Below are 22,500 nucleotides of genomic sequence, written 5' to 3' on the forward strand. Positions count from 1 at the left end.
TGGTACATCAGCATAAGCATGTGAAAATACAAAACTAAGAACGAAACTGTCAAGAGAATACGCATACATGTAGTTCCCTCTACATGTAGTTCCCCTTTACTAACTCTGCTGCAACTAACGAAACTTTATTCCATCACAAAAACAAACAAAATCAGTAGATAAAAATAATTTATCAACCATTCAAGTAACTGTGAACAAGTATAGAGACAGTTATTCATATAATTGATGAGTGAATTAATCAGACTTGTGGGTTTCCAAAAGTAATGTGGAATCTCTACTGGAAACAAATCAGACATAACAGGTGCACAAAGTTACATTGATACTGTCATAACAAAAATATCATAATCGTTTTATTAGCCTTTGAAAGATTATTTATTTCCTACCATTATTTACTATTCTTTGTTAATTTTCAGACCAAAACAGTGCTACATAAATTTCAGGAAGGATGACCCTATATGGATAATTCAAATAGGAATGTTGTTCTTGCAGTTCAATAAATAATACTGAAAAAAAAGGAGATGGAGATAGAACCATCGTTAATAGTAAAGCTACTTGGTTGATGTTCTAATCAACCACAAGAAGTAGAAAGTATGCATTGGGGATTTGTTGTTGTACATGGTTGTATATCAGGCTAAAGAGCCTTATTACCATAAAGTAACGCGAATTGTAAAAGCATTATTTCCCATTCATTTTGTTCATTCATCCATGTATATTGTGGCATACCAATATGAATCACTCTCTTCGCATCAGGCACCCCTACATGTATACCAATGCCAAATACTTATTTTATAGTTACATTATTTGAGCTGTATTATATTTTTGGTAATACCATGTACTCATATGGGAATACTGAAATAAATTATTTCTTGTTGTTGTTGTTGTTGTTGTTGTTGTTGAAAGCACCCAAAAGATTAAGCTTTATATAAGCTGGTTGAAAGGTATAAATTAAATGAACAAAAAAAATTTTATCAACAAAACCAGTGGGGAGTGAGAGACAAAATGGTGGGAACAACCCTACTGTATATTTAGTTAAATGTAATGCCTCCAGTGACAGAAGTTCAGGTGAGCAGGCTTTTCTCAAGCCTGAATGTACAAAAATCATCATTAGATGTTCCAAATAAGCTAATAAAATTGCTGCAGAGCCATTATGGAAGCCCCCAGCACACATATATAACCACTCGATAAAAACTGGGATATGACTTTTATTTTTTTTCTCTGCGTTTACCTTAACGTGGTAGTAACCACTTCAAAAGCTAATTGCTACCCTAGACCCTGGTTACTACCACATAATTTTTATTCTTTCTATAGCCGTATGAAAATATGATTCTCTTCTCATATTTATTTCATTATAATACTGATGTAAATTAATTCTGTATATAATGCACAAATAAAGTTGATTGATTGATTTTTAATTTGACAGTTTAATGATCTGTTGATTGTTAAAATACCCTTTTTGTAAAAAAATATAGAATAGAAAGTGAGCACCTTTATTACATCCTTGCAAGGAAAGATGAGCAAATCTCCAATACAACAAAACATTCCTGAGTTCAACAGATTTTTATTCTACTGCTCCTTACAAACCTATGTATATAACCAGGAAGTCAATAGTTCTTAGCACCAGTGGCTCAGTTAGTTGAGCATCGGGCTGTCATGCAGGAGGTCGCGTGTTCGAACCCGTGAACCTGAGTGTTCGAACCCCCTTCGAACACTCAGGATCTTAAAATAACTGAGGAGAAAGTGATGCCTTTGTAATAACATCCGTAAATGGTTAGACTATGGGAGGCGCAGTGGCCTCATGGTTAGTGCGCTCAACTCCGGATCGAGTGGTCTGGGTTCGGGGTCTGGCCGGGGACATTCCCTGGTGAAAATCTTTGAAGGATCTTTGAAGATCCTTAAAGACTCCTCAAAGATCTTTTTGAGGATCTTTCTAAGGATCTTTTCTCAAATCCTCAAGGATCCTACCTAGGATCCTTGAAGATCCTTAAAGATCTTAGCTTTTCTTGCCAAGATCCTCAAAGATCCTTGCCAAGATCTTCAAGGATCCTTGAGGATCTTCGAAGATCCTGTCCAAGATCCTTGAGGATCTTCGAAGATCCTGTCCAAGATCCTGTGCAAGATCCTCAAGGACTTTTAAAGATCCTTACCAAGATCTTTGAAGATCATCAAAGATCCTTGAGGACGTTGAAGGAACCAACCAAAGATCCTTGGGGATCTTCAAAAACCATATCCAAGATCCTTAAGGATCTTCAAAGATCTGGTGCAAGATCCTTGAGGATCTTCAAAAACCCTTGCCTAGATCATGTGCAAGATCCTTGAAGATGTTTATGTTTAAATATCATTTAGGACTTTACAGGAACTTATGCAAGATTATTAATTTTATTGTCCACCTTCTCACACTGAATTGCATTTATCGGACTGCAGTTTGATGTAAAAAAATCTTTTATTTAAACCCCTGGAAACACAAGCTTTCTTTCTGTCAAAGAGAAACTTCAATACATAAAATGCTTCATTTGTCTGTAAACTATTTATGTTATAATGCTAAGTATGATTGAAGTAAAATAACAACTATGAATCATGGGAAATCAATATCCAACTTTATTTGCTAGCATTCTTTATTGAACTGAATGAAAAACAGCCACACACTACGATTCTCACTTGAGTAAGATGCAAGTGAAGTTTGGTAAGGCTTATCCCCCTGGCTTGTTATCCAAAAATGTACACTAACTCCTGGGTCAAAGGGATGGGAAGAATACAATAAAAATCTAACAAACCTGAACAAATGACGCATTGACTATTGTTTTTCACAGACTTGATGTGGATCAAGTTGCCTTTGACAACATTGTTGTTTTAACATTGAAACTCTGTGACAACTTTGCTCACATCTTATTCAACTGACAATCATAGTAGCTTTTGAAGTTATTTGGTCACATGGTTATCCATTATAAATTAAAAGTCTAGCTGCATACAGTAAACCAATTTCTTAAAATTACCTATAATATGACTTGAATGTATATTAATAACGATAGAAACAATAGAGATAAAATATAGATACTCATACAGTTTTTATCAAATACTCATTTATCAAATATCAAAGATATGGCTGGGAATATTCAAAATATTTTCAGCCATTTTTATTGAGAAAATGTTTCTTAAAAATAAGACAAAAACCTTAAATTGCAGCCTAGAGAAACAGCAAAAGAGAAACATTACAAGTACAAGTACATGTACTACAACAATAACGTTTGAGTTTACCTAACACATTTGTATTTATTTTATTTTATCTATCTTTTTATTACTAATTTTTTTCTTCACTCAGTATTTGGTGCTATTGTCGGCTGAGGCTGCTTTTTGAGAACTGTTTCTGAATAGGCCATTTGCACTAAGAGGTCATGTGACATGGTTTTCATGAAAATGAAAGCTATATGATTTTGCCTTCGAAAAACGATTAGTGGGTCATATCTTAAACATAATAATAGTGATTTGGTTTTTCAAACCCGCACCATTTTCTTAAAATGAGTAAGTTCCTCGCTGGTCACGTGACCGAAATGTGATTTTTAAAATTATGAATTACTTCTTTCTGAACACAAGCTTTGCACTTAAACTTCAAGGAGGGTGTTGAAAAAATTATGTGCTAACGTTTACAGCACATCTGAGCGTAACTATTAAACGTTTAACAAGATATAAGCAAAAAGTAGTTTTGGCCGCCATATTGGAGGGCAAGAGTATGCCCTCCAACATGGCGGCCAATACAAATCATACTGCTTTGTTGAAAAATCAAAGTGCCATAAAATATCTTCCTTAAATGCGTTTCTTCTCAAATTTCGGGTGTAGGCTAATTTTTATGTGCTCTGTCAATTTTTTGCATTAGCAAGATTCCAACTCATTGTTTAAAGGAAACAATGGTCACGTGACCTCTTAGTGCAAGTGGCCTATATTTTGCAGTTATGCATATGCATCCTGAAAGTAAAACAAAACCATAAGGGCAAATTACTCATATTGATTATCATGAATTCCGCATGTACTCGCAAGTGATACCGTGGAAGTGGAAATAAATGTGCATCACCTAACCTTTAATTTGAAAATTGCTATGAACCTCAGACACGTAGCATTTACAGAGAATCGAAAGGATCCTTTGCCAATCATATAATTTGCAACAACCACTCTTTTGATGTAAACCTTATTAAGTAATCTCGTCAAAGATTTACCTATTTTTTACAGTATTATAGCAAGCAAGGCGAATTATAATCCTTGCCTCTACATGTCAAATTATTTTGGGACTTGAAGTTTGAAAAGTTCGAATTTCGGCTAACTGAATGTTGTACGTAATTAAAATCTTTTCGGAATAAAACGTTTTTTTCCAGTATTTCCATATAATTTTAAATGTGAATGCTTCATTGTCATGCAAATTAAACACAAAGAATCTTAACCCCGAGAGATTTGAATTGGTTGAGTTAGCCGAATTAGTCTATCGTCATTTTTAAGGACAATAAGGCATCAACTCAAATATTATCTACTTATAAGTAGCGCCTACCTTTGTACTTGGATTGCTGTACGCATTTCCTCGTTTTGAATCAGTATTTATAGGGTAAAACAATCATGAATCATAAGATTTATGCTCGTTGATTCAAACTTAGAATAAAACCGCCGAACTGTAAGAGGAGCCATCGTTGGTGACTGCTGACCAAAAAGAAAATGGCTGACTAGTTTCCAGTCTTATCTCTCGCGTGTTATCCAAGATGGCGGAGGATTACAACCCTCCGATTCATCTGACTGTATTTTAAAGAAAAATTGAGCAAAAGTCATAGCAGACTCATTGAATTAACCCTTAAAGGAATGTGAAAAGATACTGATCGAGCCGATTCGTCACTAAAGTCTCTAGATGTGGCCCTGAATTCTGTATTTTAGCCCTGATATTTTTTTAAAGGATTACGTGCTGACACGAATTCTTTGATATTTCGAGAGTATATTGTTTCATATTGCTTCTGGCCCGGCCTGCAGCTATTACGAGTTCATCAAACAAGGTAATCTGTTACTGATATTTCCGACAATCAATGGATTTACATCAGAATAAAAGTTTTCTTTTTAATTGATTCGTGTACAGCGTGATTATTTTTATGTTCAAAGTTTGGTGCCTTAACGATACTTGAGGGTACATGTACGTAATACCTTATAGGATCTTTAGGGATTTTATACACTCCTATAAAGGTCCTTATAAGATCCTTATCCTTGAAGGATCAAGATTACTCTAAAGATCCTTTTTAGATCCTTTAAAGATCCTCATAGGATCTTTCAAGGATCCTAACAGAGATCCTTTCAAGATCACTTTAAGGTTCCTTTTAAGATCCCTGAAGGATCCTCATAGGTTCTTTCAAGGATCCTAATAAAGTTCCTTTTAAGATCACTATAAGGATCCTTTTAAGATCCTTAAAGGATCCTCATAGGATCTTTCAAGGGTCATAACAAACATCCTTTCAAGATCACTTTAAGGATCCTTTTAAGATCCTTGAAGGATCCTCATAGGATCTTTAAGGATCCCGATAAAGATCTTTTCAAGATACCTCTGAAGCTCCTTTTAGGATCCTTAAAGGATCCTCGTACAATCCTTGAGGATCTTTTGAGGATCCTTTTCAAGTTTCTTTCAAGATCACTATAAGGATCCTTCAAAGATCCTCAAAAGATCCTAGTATGATCTTTAAGGATCCTGTCAAAGATTTTATTAAGATCCTTTCAAGGATCCTTGTAAGATCCTTGTAAGATCCTCAGTCACCCTTTGAGGATCTTTAAGGATCCTTTTGAGGATCTTTCCAAGATTTTGTGTGTGGATCTTGGTAAGATCTTTGCGAGATCCTGATAATTTCCTCAAGGATCTTGATGAAGTATCCCAAGAGTCCTCAATGTTAGAAAATCTTTGAAGATCCTTTAAAGATCCTTCAAGGATCCTGTGAAGATCTTCATCTTTAAAGATCTTTGTCAGGTCTTTGAAGATCTTTGAAGATCTTTAAAGATCCTTTGAGGATTTTCACCAGGGTTGTGTTGTGTTCTTGGGCGAGACACTTTACTCCCACGGTGCCTCTCTCCACCCAGGTGTATAAATGGGTACCGGCGTAATGCTGGGGGTAACCCTGCGATGGACTGGCATCCCATCCAGGGGGGAGTAGAAATACTCGTAGTCGCTTCATGCTACAGAAACCGGAGATAAGCGCCGGCCTGATGGGCCTTCTAGGCTCGTAAGAAGACTTTACCTTTACCCCAATAGTTCTTACCAATATAGGAAATTTTCCCTTCATCTATCAGCACGGCTTATATTTGCGGCAGGTACAAAACACAGGTCACAGGTCACTGTTTTACCAATACAGAAAGTATCCTAAACATTCATAAAAGCTAACCTTCGGCCTAAAGAAAAGTATCCTAAACATACATAAAAGCTACCGGTAACCCTAAGCCTAATTAGGCCTAAAAAGGGTTTTTACGAAGGTTAGCTTTTATGAATGTTTAGCATACTTTCTGTAGTGGTAAAACAATGACCTGTGACCTGTGTTTTGTACCTGCCGTTATATTTAAATCCTCTGGTCAGTGCAATTTCGACGGCTAATTAACGCTTCTATGTGTCCGTGAACAAATTTTACCGTGCATCGATAGACGTGCTACATGGCACGTAGTATCCTGATTACTTTGCTTGAATATGAAAAGAAACAGCAAAAATAATAGCTATCGATCCCTGACTCTTTCTAGATGGTCCACAACAAAATGCACAACGAAACTACGAAACAACGAAATATTAGACAAGCTTGGAATCGTGTTTGAAGCGGCGACGGCCTTCAAGGCCGCTTTGTATTCTCTTTTTAACTCTAAATCATCTATCTTCAACGAAGTGAAAATTCAGGATACACTCTCCTCCTCTCTCCTCTCCCTCAGGATTAGTTTCTGAGCATGAGCAGATGTGAAGGCCAAATTTACGCATGCGTTACCAGATGTCCATGATTTACGGACATCCGGTAATGGCTGCTACCAGAGCCCTTCGTTTCTCCGACCACGTGACCAAAAGAAACGGAGGCTCTGGGGACAAGGATGTTAAAACATGGGAAATGGAGAGCATGGCTGAAGCAAGCATAGAAACACGAGCATAGTAAGTCTTTCTTGGTCATGTTTCTCTTGGTCCTTGTGTGCTCTCCACCTCCCACAAGAGGATGGAGAAACAAACAGCTATTTTTATTCCTTTCAGAAGATATTTCTTGCTTTTTACAATGTAGAACTTACGGTGGCTCATGACCAGGTTTTCAAAAGTTAAGTATTTTTTTGTTCGCAAAATACATGACTGTTGGTTAACTGTTTGAATGATTACCCTTTGCACCAGTGGTCTTCGGCCAATCAGAGCATGACATGGTACATCAAATATTTTATAATCATGTAATACACTTTTGGTGTCTGTTATCGCATTTGATTTATGTTTCTTTCGATGTGGCAGCTTGCGCTTTCTTTACGATTAGTCGATCTGGCAGCAATTTTTAAGTCCACTCATCTAGGGTTTTTAGCGATTTTATTCACTGACACAAGTCAAGAAAGGGCTTGTAGTAGCCATGGTTTACACACGATAGGTCTGTTTCTTGCACCACTGAGGTTCGTGTTGTTCGAGGTGCCGGTTTGGTAGATTGGTGGCTTTTTATTTTGGCATATTTAATTTAGGCAATGCACCAAATCTCGGTTTCTTCTTTGTCATTTTCGCAGATATAACTGTAAGAAAAGGGCAAAAGGTTCGCATAAATATAAACCCATCGCAATCAGTTTTTCAGTTGGACCCAAGATAATGCCATGGCATGTAAACCTAAAAAATGTAATGAACTAATACTTTGTAAGAAGGTTGCTCATGATATAGACCCTGTGAACAAATTATAACGGAAGTTTCTTGTTTAAAAGTGTTAGGGGTTACTTTACAAAGTAATCATAGATTTAACGAGCATATTAAGGTTAAGCTGCAGGAGGCCAACAAGTGTCTTTATGTGATAAGATGTTTACGTAAAGAGGGATACCAACAACCAGACGTAGATTACGTTTTTAGGTCAATTGTTCTACCCAAATTAACGTAGTCTATCCGTATACACCTCCTTGATACCTGAATTAATGACGGTTCAGAATTTTCTACAACGCTGCTTTAAACGAAAATATGTTTTGTACCGAATTGACATATATGGCGTATTAGAAGAGGTTGATCCCTTGCTATTCAAGAAGATCTCCGGTAGTAGGGTCACGCTGGGTACCCTTCTGTCCGCAATATGTAAGAAAGCTCAGCGCGCCTCCGAGTTCCTAGTGGTCATCTCCCTTGGGTTAATACCCAGCGTTTTAAAAATAGTTGTGTTAACAGTCTTTTTTTCAAATATAGAGTAGCTATTTAATGTAATGTCGATAGCCTTGTAATTCTAATTAATTTTTTTGGCTATTTTTAATGTAACTGTTCTTGTTTTAGCATGTATTTTTGCTTAAAAAACAATAAAGACCTATTTATTTACTTATTTATTTTTTAAAACCAAGATGAATTCGTGGGCATAGAAACAAGCCTCGAACATGTAAACACAAGAAAAACAACAAACTCACAAGCTGCTACTCACATATTTCGATATCTTCTGGTGCAACGTGCTTTTCGCAGGTATACACTCTGTCCTTCTTTATCTGCTCCCTGAAATCGGCGTCCATATCTCTCGTCTTTTTTATTTCCCCAAGCCACTCTTCTCGCCATCTCCTGTGGGCTTCGTCCTTTGCCAAAGGCTCCTTCCAAATTCTGATCCCTTTTGTTCTGCTACACGACCCCCAACCAAAAACCGAACACTTGTCGCCTGGCATTTCCTAGTTACAACTCTCTTCTTTAAAATTAGAGCGATCAGATCGTTTAAATCAGAAAAAAACTACAGTGAAACACGTCAGACACTTACACTCGGTAACTAGACGCCATTTTGAAATTCGTGTGCACGGCCATTGTCACGTGACAAGCGAAGAAGTCGAACAATAATTAACAAATAAAGAAGCCTTGACTGTGCTCTGTTCTGTTGTAAAGCACCCAGGAAGCGGCTAGAGCATGAAACAAGTGTAGGGGGAAACACCAGCCGATCGGCGAGTGTTTCTCCCTACTTCTTGAGTGCTCTAGCCGCTTCCTAAGTGCTTTACAACAGAACAGAGCACAGTCAAGGCTTCTTTATTTGTTTTATGATAAAAAACAAGTAATTTTCTTCAAAAATTCTACTTTATTTTCAAAGCGCGCGCTGCTTGTGGCGAACTGAGATGTCGTCAGCACAGTGCTTTATACTCTGATAAAGCACGCTACTTTGGACCAATCAGAGCGCTTGTAAGAATGTTTAAGATTATTTGATTGGTTAATGAAACAAAGGCTTGTCAAAACATCAATCAACTGGAAAGTGGCTTGACAGAAATTACACGAAATTCGAATTTCTGGAAAAACAAGTGCCTCAATGTTCGGTTTCAGTCCGTAAAAAACAGCAAAAAAGAGGATCTAAATGATTAAGTTCAGTGAAAACCGGCCGAATTGTTGCCCATGAAAACCTGCACGTTTCCGACGTGACAACTGGAAAACAAACTGTTCATTGCTTGCGGCTGGAATCTGAAAACCTGTTGGGAATTTTGTAAATGAAGAACTCCAGCGTGAGGACTTTCTGAGCTTGAAAGAACTGCTGGACCGGGCGACGGTTGAGGTCTTCCATCCAAAGCACTTGACAGAATATCTGAGCAAGCCTTTAACTGACAGCTTCAATAATACCCAAGGTAAAATTCGGAAATTCATCTGGCGTTTCTGCGGATGATGGCGTGAGCTTTCGTTTGTTCCGTGCTTTGTACTCTCATAAAGCACGCTGTTTAAACCAATGAGAGCGCGCGTTATATAGAAACTTTATTATAACATTCAATAACATACTCTTTTGAGACTCTTTTGAAGTTTGCCGGCTTTCCTAACCAGTCCCAGGTTGCTCACTTTTCAGGAAAACGTGATGGGAAAAACACCGCGGCAGCTCACCGCGGCAAAACGTTCGCGCATGCGTGCTCTTCCGCATTTCCGGTTTGCTTCACTGGCGAAAATGTCTCCGCATGAGTCGCGCTATATGGCTGCCGTTTGAGAATCGGTACCTTGTTGGTTTACGTTCTTTTTAGAGCGATCAAGGCTAGTTTGAACGCAAGTTTCAAATAGAATGTATTCTTTGAGAACGTCTATGTTGTGTAAAACGTTTGCAAGTCCAATCCAACGAGTATCCTCGGAAAACTTGCTCCTGGAAAATTTTATTTCGTGGGAAAAGAGCTGCGAAACAGGTAAGTTTTTTACGCAATTTTTAATGTAGAAAGTTAGTTGCCATCGGGTACAAAAAGTTACCGTAATGTGCAGAAAGAAGGATTCCCAAGGTTTCTGTTCATGTGTGAATTGGCTTGTGGCAGGGAAATGGCAATATTGTGCAACGTGAAGGTTATTTTTTTCTGCGTTACTCCTTACGATCGGCACCTCAACATAACATGAATGATCAATGATTCGATCAGATGTGAATTTGATTTTGAGTGTGACTGTGTCATTGGGAACGTAACCCTAACATCAAATATTTTAAATAGCTGCTTTTAAGGTTATTATATTCTCTTTTCTTGTTAAATTATATCTTTAAGTTATTATACTTCTTAGCAGTCACAACCCCGGGGTCACAACTCACCGATCCATGTCGACGTCTATTTCATTATTTTGTCCGTTAAAATAGTTACCAAGTTATGGATTTGCAATTAATTTGTGTTTAAGGCACGTTTTTGACCCTGCCACAATCCATGTGTTAGTTAAAATAATGTTTGGAAGAACTGAAGTGTGGGTACATTACTACAGCTACATGTATATATAGATATCTATAGATTCAGATTCGTGGCTCTTTGCGTGTAACAAATCATTTTTTTATTAGACTATTGTTTTTTGGAAGCATTAATGATGTAATTTGGTTTTAGGGGACTGTCATGTGTTGTCGGATCAAGTTAATCTGTTTTGAGTCATGTGATGGTTGACAGTGGATAGTTACAAGTTCCTGAAATGAAGAATTACATTATTACCATGGACGTTTTTGGTTACACCCCACATGTTGTTCTTTTCTTAGATGACAAAATTTATTAATATATTACGTGATTTGGAGCTGCAGCTAGAAACAGTGACAATCCCATGCATAAGGTCTCGTTGGGTTTGATAGTAGTAAAATATTTTAGAAAAAAGTTTAAAGCTTTTATCATAACTTCTCGTCTTGGGTCCTGCTGGACTTCAAATAATTTTATGCTCTACTATTTTGAGCATTTAGGACTTGTCAATCAACCTGTTATAATATTTACAATATGATCTTTGGATAGTTATTAATTTATTCTTCATATCCTATGTCTCTTACATAGTTAGTTTTAAGTTTTTATTTCCTGTAGTGCATCTTGATTATAGTTAGCACACAACCCCACAAGCATGTATTATTTCTTTAATATTGGTTTTGTTTAAATAAAGGATATTGTTGTCTTGTCAGCCTCAGTGGTATTTGTATTAGATTGTGAATATTAGGTTTAAAGGCAAACCATTAAAAAGTGTACACAATTTAAAGGAGCCCAGGAAAAATATTCGAACTATTCATGGATTTGAAGTTCTGGAAGCAGGCAAACCTTGAAGAGTTCATGTGACCATATTTGGAATACACAGCATTTCTGTTTGGGACTGTTCAAGTCCACAAGATTCCTTTTGTTTACATTGAGAAGTACTGTAAGAGCTGTCAGGTTACTCAGATGGAAATTTGACAGACCTTAGCTGTACAGCTCATTAGTGGAACATAATATTATAAAGTGCTATTATTACTTTGATTTTCTTATTCTTTAGCGGAACCAAATAACCTCCACCATTACTATAACTGCTCAAAAGTATCAAAGTTGAAGCTGGTGGCTCAAGGAGTAAACTGTGCAAAAAAGTTAGGTTAAAAAGACTATAATGGTATTTAAATTTTATTTTAGGACAATGTTGCTTTTATCATGAAATCAATGGGAACCCAAACATAAGGATGCAATTTGCTCAGGAGGGGTCTTCCCTCTGAAAATGACAGGGTACTTGGAAATTTTTTTAAAACAACCCTTGAAGGTAACAGAGTCTTGTTTAGTGGACATAGGCGAACGAAATCTTAACCCGGCTACAAAGGAACCAGTTCTAAAGTGACAAATGACTGGCATTTTATAATTCAGAAGTAAAAGTTATTTGCTGGCGTACCAAATTCTGCTATGTACAGTTCCAGATATTGATCATAGCATTGCAAGCACTACAAATCCCCAAATTTTGCCGCAAAAAGGTACAACAAAAACTCCTGTCATTTTTGTAAGGGAGTCTCCTTGGGGCAGTTTGTTTACTTCACCAGTGACCACTTACTGTATTCAACGTAATTTATTCATCCTTGGGAATGGTAGGAAAGATAAGTATTATTAAAAGCAATCGCTAAAAATTCAGCACACTTGTTATATCTAAAATATTATTATTAGTTAAAGTATTTTGTCCATATGGAAAGGTAACAGGAATTATTTCTGTAAAGTCTTATCCAGAAAAATGCATTGTGGGATTATGCCCCTTTCAAATGTAGGTTAGTATGCTCTTGTTCAACATGCTTGAAGAATTATTACTACAGAAATATGAAGTTATCAGTTTTTTAAAAGTTAAATCTGATGGAAGGGCGGATTAAAAATTTCTTGAAGCAGCTGAGAAGCTACCCGAGTCCACAAAGAGAGGTTCAATAATTTATTGTACTGGAAGTATTTATTAGGCCAAGTTGAAATTTCTGAAAAGTTTTGTAGGATGGCACTGAATCCGCTTCAACAAGTTTTCTTATCTTTCAAGATACATTATTTGATATCCTCCTTTTATATCCTCCTGCTGTTTTTTTATCTTCCAGCAATTAAAAGTAATAATTCCTTTTTATTGCTAGAAGATAAAATCAATAATTATTCTTGATTGATTGTCCTTGTTGTTGTCACATTAACCCACTACAATGTGATGAACGTGTGTTAGTAGCTGTAGTAATTTTTTTTTACAGTAAAATCCTCCCTGCTAGTAGAAATTTAAGTCTTTGGAACAGCAATTGGAAATGGTTGTGAACTTTTTGGAGACCTTCACCACTGCTGTGTTGCTGCTTTCAAGTTCTTGTGTAGTCTTAAAATTGGTGAGCGAGTAAATTGCAAGATCTAAAAAAAATGATAAAAAATAGACATATTAGTGATTAGTTTGTTGGTATCCAGAGACTGAAAATTGGATGTCCAAAACGCATCTTCCCCCCACTAAATGAAAAATGGAGTAGGTTCATTTTTGGTGAAATTTTTGAAAACGTCGGTATCATAGGATTCCTGGACACCCCTCTACCTGAATCCTCAATGTGGAGACAACATTGGAGTACTACTGAATTTCAATAGTCACTTGTGAAAATGGCATTAATTTTTGACAAAATTTTTGACAAAATTATTGGTACAATTTTATGGGTTTGGTCTTAAAAAAAATTAGTTTGTCAAGTGGCATAAAGTGCTTGTTTTGCAGTCTATAAAGTTATTATTTTTCCTTAAATTCGTTTGGCAATTAATTTTTCAAAATAATATTTCCCAGCTTCCGTGACTTCCTTTTTTCTTTCCAAAATATACCAATTTTAGACTGAACCCCCTTAGGTGGCCTTTTGCTACCCGCACCCCAACAACGAATTTTAGTGAAGTAATTGTCCGCACTGTACTGTATTCAAGAAGAGTAAAATAAAAATGTGAGGTACATTAAATGCAAATGACACTCCAAAATAGTACGAGATAATTTTATAAGTACCTTTTGAAGAAAGAACCGAGCACCTGTTGTTGCTCCTCCGTATTTCGTCCCAATGGAGACGGCAAACTGTTTATTGAACCCACATGGAGTTCGGCAGCTCTGGCTAAATCTTCTGACAAAAAATATTTTTGCCGGCACATTTACGGCTGCTTTTGTTGGCTTTCCCACACTTTTTTGCGGGTGAGCCGCACAACCAAACCAACGCAACAAGGAGAACTACGAAAAAAAAATTGCTCATGTCGAGCGCGAACGCGCCCGAAATTTTCTCATATTTCGTTGCTGGTGCAAACACCAAACCCCTTGGTGCAAGCGCTTGAAACTTAAATGAAAAATAAACTTTTCAACGAGACAAACCTTTCTCCCACTTTCTTATGCTAACTCTTACTTTTTGTTTTCAAACTTCGCAGTACGGAATTTTATGTTTAAATACGTAACCGGAAATGCGTATGGACCGGAAGCTTAAATTTGTACTCATGCGCAGTGCGTTTTACCGCGGTGTTTGATGGGAAAAGTGTTTCACCCGGAAGCATGAAACTCTTGATGCATGTCGTTGAGTGTGTGAATTTTACAACTGCTTTAATACACCTGAAATTTCGATCACTTCAATCCTCTGCGATTTGAAGCTGTACGTTGATTTTTCATCAGTGTTATTTGTTATTAGTTATTAGTCTGGCGATCATACGTCACTGTAGATCACAAGATGGGAAGTGGGACTTCTCAAAGGAAGGCGAGCAATGACGTACGGAATGCGGCAAAACACGATACTGAAGGTATGATCATTCCAATGTACTTAGACATAATTATAGGAAGACGGGAGCCCATAACCAGGAACCTACAAGGCTTAACTGCAGAATACCCCGCCACTCGAATAAAGTTCTGCGTAGCTGGCTACGTGGTACGCCGAAACTAATAAATTCAAGTTGAGATATGTAATTTATTTATTCAAAAGAGTATGCGTGAATGCGGAATGTGAACGCCTCAAGGAGATCTTTTCCCGTCTGTGTTATCCTGAAGATCATGTGCAGTCCACCATCCGCCTTTTCGTTGATTCAAAAGTTTCCGAGGAATCACGCACCCACGTTGATGAGCAGCGTGGGGACCCAATCAGAGTCGTGTTGCCCTTCAAGGACCAAAAATCTGCGAACGCCGTACGGAGACAACTTGCCGACCTAAGCCGTAAGATCAGTGCGGATATTACCCCTGTCTACACGAGCAAAAAGATCAAAGAAGAGATCCGGGTCCGTGAAGAGAAGCCACCCCTTGTAAGCCAACAGTGCGTTGTGTACCAATTCAAGTGTGACCTGTGCGACGCAGATTATGTCGGATATACCTGCCGGCACCTTCACCAGCGCATTGAAGAGCACAAAGGGGCAACCATCGGCGACCATCTGAGAGAGAAACATGCATTGGAACCTAACAACATCGCAAAGAGTTTTAGAATTCTGAGAAAGTGCCAGAACAAGTGTGATTGTCTTGTTTTTGAAATGTTTTTTATAAAAGAACTGAAACCATCGCTAAACAAACAGTGTGACTCTATCCGCGCCAAATTATTTGTTTAGAACAGTTCTTGTAATTAATTATTTTTTGTTTTTTGTCTATTGTTTTCTCTAGCTACCGTTCATTACTCCATATATTTTTAGCACTTTTTACACTTTTGTACATATTTTTATCACATTTCGGCGTTCGCCGCATTTTTATTCTAGTTTTTACATATTTATGCTAATTCTTAAAACTTTTATTCTCACTTGAAAATGACCTCCGAGGGGTCGAAACGTCGTGACTTTTTATCGTTAGTTTTTATTACAAAATCTATATCTAAAAGACTTCTGATTAAGATTTTGAAACGCGATAACCAGCTCCACTTGTTCAGGAGACTTGAGCAGTGCAGCATAAAACAAGTAAACTTGGAGACCGCAGTTGAATTTTTAAAACTATGTCAAAACTTTGACCTGACACCTACATTTGCGAGAGTTGACAAGACTAAATCTGAGAAATGGAGTCGATCATCAGCAGCGTTTGAGCAGAATGTCGTCAGTGAAGAGCTTCGCCAGAAAACCAAGCAACTACCAGAGCTAAGAAGAGAAATCAGAGAAGTTTACCGAGAAATCCAAGAAGAATGCTCGCCTCTTCGCTTCATCTGCATTCTCAAAACGATTGTCTTCCTTCGCAATGAGCAGTATCAACAACAGATGAGCGTTCACACTAAAAAGATCGCACGACTTCTGAACGCCGACACGAACATTGATGAGCACATTAAGAACATATCTTCGTACAGGCTATCCTTCTTCCAAAAGTTGGTGTTGTGTAGAGGGCTAAACTTTGCACTGCCACAGCGAATATCATCAAGAGAAATCCATGCAACGTTTGAGAAGGCTTACTGGAAACTAGAACCGAAACTCGAAGACAGCAACGAGAGAGAACTAGCAGCTGCAACACTGCGATCTATTGCACTCAATTACAGCGAACGTAAAGGTCCAACACCACCGAAAGCAATGCTGAGAGCAATAAGTCAACTTAAGAAGAGGGATGACATTGTTATCACAAAGCCGGATAAAGGCTCAGGCGTGGTTATTATGGATAAATCTGACTACGTACGTCTGTTGAAAGAATCATCCATTAATGACGAAGAAAAATTTGCACCAGTAAGCCTTGAGAGACCAAGAACACGAGGTAGACCTCCGAAATTTTACCATCCATTACTCCAAAAGGAGAAGGAGTTAACGTCGACTGTACAAAAGATCCTACCCAAAAACATCGCCGACTCAGTAGTCCAAAAGGGTTCCAGGCTCGCACATCTGTACGGTCTTCCTAAAACCCACAAGAAGAAGTTAGCCATGCGTCCCATCTTATCTGCCACAGGAACATACAATTATAAACTTGCCAAGTGGCTGGACGAAAAGCTAAAGCCCTTGTCCGTCAACGACCATACCGTCGGTGACATTTTTGTTTTTGCTGACGAACTCCGTGAAAGGAAAATCAAAGAGCATGATGTTTTGGTGTCGTATGATGTGTCATCACTCTTTACTAATGGTCCTGTGGACGAAACCATTGAGGGTATTGCAGAGAGAGCCTTTGAGAACGACTGGTTCAACAAAGAACACAATCTTAATATCACGAAGCAGGCCCTGATAGAACTGTTAAGAATCGCCACCAAAAATCAGCTTTTCCAGTTTGAAGGAAACTTGTACGAACAAGTGGACGGTGTGGCAATGGGCTCGCCGCTGGGGCCTCTCATGGCAAACGCCTTCATGTGTAACATCGAGAAAAGCTGGAAACAGAAAACAAGATGCCCGCCTTTTACAAGCGCTATGTTGATGACACCCTTAGCGCAATGCCTGATGTTGAAGCAGCTATAGATTTCTTAACGACACTAAACAACAGTCACCCTTCTATTGATTTCACAATGGAGCTCGAAGAAAATGGCAGACTACCCTTTCTTGGAATGAACGTAATCAGGAATGGATGCTACCTGAACTCAACAGTGTACCGAAAACCAACTGACACCGGACTGTTGTTACATTATCACAGCCACGTTGACGCGAGATATAAACGGTCACTGATAAATACCATGCTTAACCGTGCGTTTAAGCTCTCGTCTACATGGAAGGCCTTTCACGAGGAATGTGAACGCCTCAAAGAGATCTTTTCCCGTCTGTGTTATCCTGAAGATCATGTGCAGTCCACCATCCGCCTTTTCGTTGATTCAAAAGTTTCCGAGGAATCACGCACCCACGTTGATGAGCAGCGTGGGGACCCAATCAGAGTCGTGTTGCCCTTCAAGGACCAAAAATCTGCGAACGCCGTACGGAGACAACTTGCCGACCTAAGCCGTAAGATCAGTGCGGATATTACCCCTGTCTACACGAGCAAAAAGATCAAAGAAGAGATCCGGGTCCGTGAAGAGAAGCCACCCCTTGTAAGCCAACAGTGCGTTGTGTACCAATTCAAGTGTGACCTGTGCGACGCAGGTTATGTCGGATATACCTGCCGGCACCTTCACCAGCGCATTGAAGAGCACAAAGGGGCAACCATCGGCGACCATCTGAGAGAGAAATATGCATTGGAACCTAACAACATCGCAAAGAGTTTTAGAATTCTGAGAAAGTGCCAGAACAAGTTTGATTGTCTTGTTTTTGAAATGTTTTTTATAAAAGAACTGAAACCATCGCTAAACAAACAGTGTGACTCTATCCGCGCCAAATTATTTGTTTAGAACAGTTCTTGTAATTAATTATTTTTTGTCTATTGTTTTCTTTAGCTACCGTTCATTACTCCATATATTTTTAGCACTTTTTACACTTTTGTACATATTTTTATCACATTTCGGCGTTCGCCGCATTTTTATTCTAGTTTTTACATATTTATGCTAATTCTTAAAACTTTTATTCTCACTTGAAAATGACCTCCGAGGGGTCGAAACGTCGTGACTTTTTATCGTTAGTTTTTATTACAAAAAAAAAAAAAAAAAAAAAAAAAAAAAAAAAAAAAAAAAGAGTATGCGTGACTAGAGAATTAAGAAGTGATCGATTGTGAATTTTACGGTTCGGTTAACTACATTTTTCCCGAGATCATGTGAAGAAAATAGCACTCGTTTACTGATTAAGCCTAAGCGCTTGTTGCAGTGATTAGCCTAAACTCTCTTTTGACATTTTAGCTTTCATTTTACGGTTTGATTAACTACACTTTTCACGAGAATTTGATTATCTTCCGCGTACCGCGTACCGCGTAGCCAGTTTCTAAGACTTACATCTTGAATTGATTATCTCACTGCGTACCGCGTAGCCAGCTGCTAAGGTAGCCTTCCATCTTGAACTGATTATCTTCTGCGAACCGCGTAGCCAGGTTCTGAGATAGACTTCCATCTTGAATTGATTATCTCACTGCGTACCGCGTAGCCAGCTTCGACGAAAGCCGTCCATCTCAAATTGAGTATCTTCCGCGTACCGCGTAGCCAGCTGCTAAGATAGCAATTTTCAATTCGCAATTTATTGTTACTTGAACAAATTACATACTTCAACTGGAATTTGGTTATTCGGTCATAAGGCGCACGGTTTTTTCAAGAAAAATCTGTCTTTGGGTAGCAAGTTAGTGCTAAAATTGGGGTGCGTCCCATAGCCAAGTATTTTCGCGCAACAAAATCTTAAGTCCGCCAGGGATGACAACGACGTTGACATTTCGCCTGGCCAGATCTTTTACGATCTGCGATGTAGCAAAGATTGCATCTAACCCACTCCTTTATTCCTATTAAAAAAGAATAGTGCTTTTGGAGACCTTTAGAACACTAAACGACTTGAAGAGAAAAGCAAACAAACGTAAATTTGCATACGTGCTTAACAGCACGCAGCATCACAGCACGCACGTACCCACTAACATGTTACCCAAGTACTCATCAACATGTTACCCAAGACAACAATTCAATCGTTCGAACCATGTTTCGAATCCCGAGAATCGTGTTCGTCGCTCGCATGAAAAGTTTCTTCTCTGAACACAGGCAGTTCAAGTTCACGATGCGAGTAGTTCTTTATGCGAACGTTCAGCGCGTGAAACGTGACATGTTTACCGCCGACATCTACTATTACATAACGACCAAATTTGATTACGCGAAACGGTACTCTCGCCTCCAGCATATGGAGGTGTTGTGTTACAACGGTTTGAATTTATGAAGGTTTGTTTGGGGAAAAACGGTAATCGGCATTTAAGCCTAAAGTTTGATATTTTTGCAATAATAATGACTCTCGTCAACGTCTTGTTGTCTTTTCAACGATCATCTCGCTTCTCAGCTCGATCCGAAGCTTTTTAAGCGAATCATAGTACACGGTTAAGCGTTCCCTTAGTTAAATTCCAAGCCATATTCATGTGACAGACATAGCATATCTACACATAAGGGATAAGAAGTAGAAATTAAGAGCCATTTCATATCGAGTTTTGCCCATAAAATAGATTTCGATCATAATTTTTCTGTAGTCTTCTTTAAATAGGTATATCACAAATACGAAACTGTTTTGGAGAAATTCGCTTCTGTAATTTTTTTTTTGACCAATTTTCCTTCGGCACCGCATAAGGACCTGAGATGCTTGCAAAATATGGGAATTTTGTCAAAATTCAACCGATTGCTCCGGATAAAAGAGTGCGTCCCAAAGCTTCCAAGTTACTAGTTATTTTAATTGAACCTTTATATCTAAAATAATACAGGTTAGAATCATCGACCTTTTTTTGTATAGGAAATCCGAGGGAACACAGTTAGCCCCTTTGACCCACTTGGCGAAACATGCGAAGTGGCTCACACTTACTGGCTCTCCTGCATATCACTGTGAGTTCCATTCTTCAGCCACTGAATCGTGTTAAATGTTTTGGCCGCCATTCATTTTCGGTCTAGGGGTGAGTGGTGGAACTTGCCCTACCTGGCCATTTCGCCTGCGTTTCTCCATCGCGAATGTCCAGAAGGCTTGTCAGAATAGAAAGCGAGGAATCGGGTATGTGCCACTCGAAAATTGTCCATTCCTAAAGATTGCATACTTTTAATCACTGGTTTTCATTTGGCTATGGTTTTAACTCAACGAAGTCAGGGACAGATACAGGGGGGGGAGGGGGGGGGGGGTGGATTGGGAGGAATTCCAACCCCCCCCCCCCTTTTAGAGTAAAAATAAAAAAATGCTATTAAAAGTGAAAAAGAAAACAAGTCTGTTTCCATCTCTTTGTTAAGAGTCAAATGAAATAATATATAGCAAGAAAAGTCACAAATAAACTCGTTTATCCGTGCAAAACCTCGTTTTGATTCTTACAGCCAAATTCTTTGTTGCGCAATTTCAAAACTTTGATTCACTGTGGTTTTCTGCTCCAATCTTGTACAATCTACCAAAGAACGTCCACGTGTGTGCAGTGGGCAGCGGAACCGGGATAACACCCCAGCAAAGTCAGTTGCACTGGAAGCGGGCGGTGGCAATACCTTTCCTGGAAGTCATCTGCTCAGAACTGGAATGCCGATTCAGCAGGGAAAAGCAGACACACTATAAGCTTTGTGCTCTCATTCCTACAGTAATCGTTACCAAGTCATCTGAAAGAACAGCAGAACTTGCGAAGGTACTGCAAGGGAAGTGGGAACACTTGCTGCCGATCTCATCAGCCTTTGAAAGTGAACTCTTTCGTTGGAACAGTTATTGTGAGCAGCAGGCGTTAGACAATGTCTCTGTAAGATGCCTTTTGTCAAAACGTGCTGATATTAAACTTGTTTTCCCTAATGTTCGGGAGCTGCTCAAGATTCTAGCTGTACTGCCTATAGGCAGCACGGAAGCGAAGCGATCGTTCTCCTGTGTAAGAAGGCTACATAAGAGGCTTAGAAGCACAATGACTACCGAAAGGCTTTCAGACTTAGCCGTGATTGCGATGCATTGCCACAGTGTTCGCATCCATCGCAATCAGGTGTGCGACAAGTACATGGCAATGCATCCAAGACGAATGATGTCAGCTTCCCTCCTCACATCACGCAGAATGCCTATAGTTCTCCGGACATTTACTTCCAGAGCAATAAAAATCATAGATCAGGTAAATTAGCGGCCAAGAATGACTCAAATGGTTCTCATTGGTCAAATATTACGCGCTCTTTCTCCCTTGGGGACTTCTGCTTTGCTCATTAACTTGTCAGGGCGGAGCTAAGAAACAAAGGACGTTTCAAGTCAGTAATGTTTTCGCTATTGTTTCTCGATATCACACTTTGAGAATGCATTACAAGCCGACTTTCACAAACATTTCCAATTTGCATTTACCATTTCTGATCTCGCAAAATGCTTGTTTTAGGATTTCGCACTTAAGATTCGCGCATTTACTGGCAAAAGCACTCGGCCTCTTGTTCAAAACAAACATAACCAAAAAGTCCGCTATTTTCCTGCACAGTTTCTTACGTACAATCGACAGGCTGAAATTTGTCAAAAGAAATGAATCAACTCGAATCAATGTTTAGCACAGCGAAACAATCGTGAAAAAGAACTTTCTTGCTCAATGTTTGGAAACGAGTTTCGGTGCACAAAATCAATAATCAGGTTTTAAGTATGGTACTCTTAGTATATTGAATTTGGAGGAAACATCATCTAACAAGACACACTAATTGTGAAGTTGTTTCGTCGTTCAAATTGAGTTCGAAATCTTGCGGTTCCGGCCATGTGACTACGGCAACAGTATACGGAAGTACATCAATGCTGCCTCTTTAGGGACGGACCATCGGGTATTTCAGGGGGATGGGTTGGATTCAGCTTTTTGGTCTTGTGCAACTTTTTCCCTGGAGTAGCATTTGAGCTAGATTTTTTCGTAAGCCATGGCTTCGCATGATTTTTTTATATTTTCCCCATTCAGGTTGACAGCTGGCATTGAGGGGTATTTCTGCACGCCCCCTCCCCTAGAATATCTAATGGTCCGTTCCTTATCCACCCCCTTTTAAAATCCTGTATCCGCCCCTGGAAGAAGGGAGACAAGGCGGCTTACGTGCACTTATTTACTGTCCGCCATGTTTTTGGAGGGATTTGTGGCACGTTTGGAATCTGGAATCCGGAATGCGGAAATCTTTCAAATACTCACCTGTTATAGTATTCCTTTTTTATTTGTCGAAAATCATTTCGCGTTTTACAATATTTTAATTATAGGATATTAAGCAGGAAATCTCAGAAGTCTTCTTAGCCTTT

The 22,500-nt window shown here is 38.7% G+C and overlaps 1 protein-coding gene and 2 pseudogenes across 1 annotated transcript in view; 2 read left to right on the plus strand and 1 right to left on the minus strand.

The window, feature by feature from the left end:
• Positions 1 to 8,949, minus strand: part of LOC138020434 (uncharacterized) — a 21,173-nt gene extending 12,224 nt beyond the window's left edge. Inside the window, exon 1 of the mRNA XM_068867424.1 lies at positions 8,604 to 8,949. Within this exon, the coding sequence (XP_068723525.1) occupies positions 8,604 to 8,835 (232 nt within the window). The 5' untranslated portion in view covers positions 8,836 to 8,949. The remainder of the gene's footprint in view (positions 1 to 8,603) is intronic.
• A 6,630-nt stretch (positions 8,950 to 15,579) lies between these two features.
• Positions 15,580 to 18,041, plus strand: LOC138037243 (uncharacterized; annotated as a pseudogene).
• A 2,623-nt stretch (positions 18,042 to 20,664) lies between these two features.
• Positions 20,665 to 21,421, plus strand: LOC138037244 (52 kDa repressor of the inhibitor of the protein kinase-like; annotated as a pseudogene).
• Positions 21,422 to 22,500: the final 1,079 nt, after the last annotated feature.

Source organism: Montipora capricornis, chromosome 2 (assembly GCF_036669925.1).
Source record: "Montipora capricornis isolate CH-2021 chromosome 2, ASM3666992v2, whole genome shotgun sequence".
NCBI lineage: Eukaryota > Metazoa > Cnidaria > Anthozoa > Scleractinia > Acroporidae > Montipora > Montipora capricornis.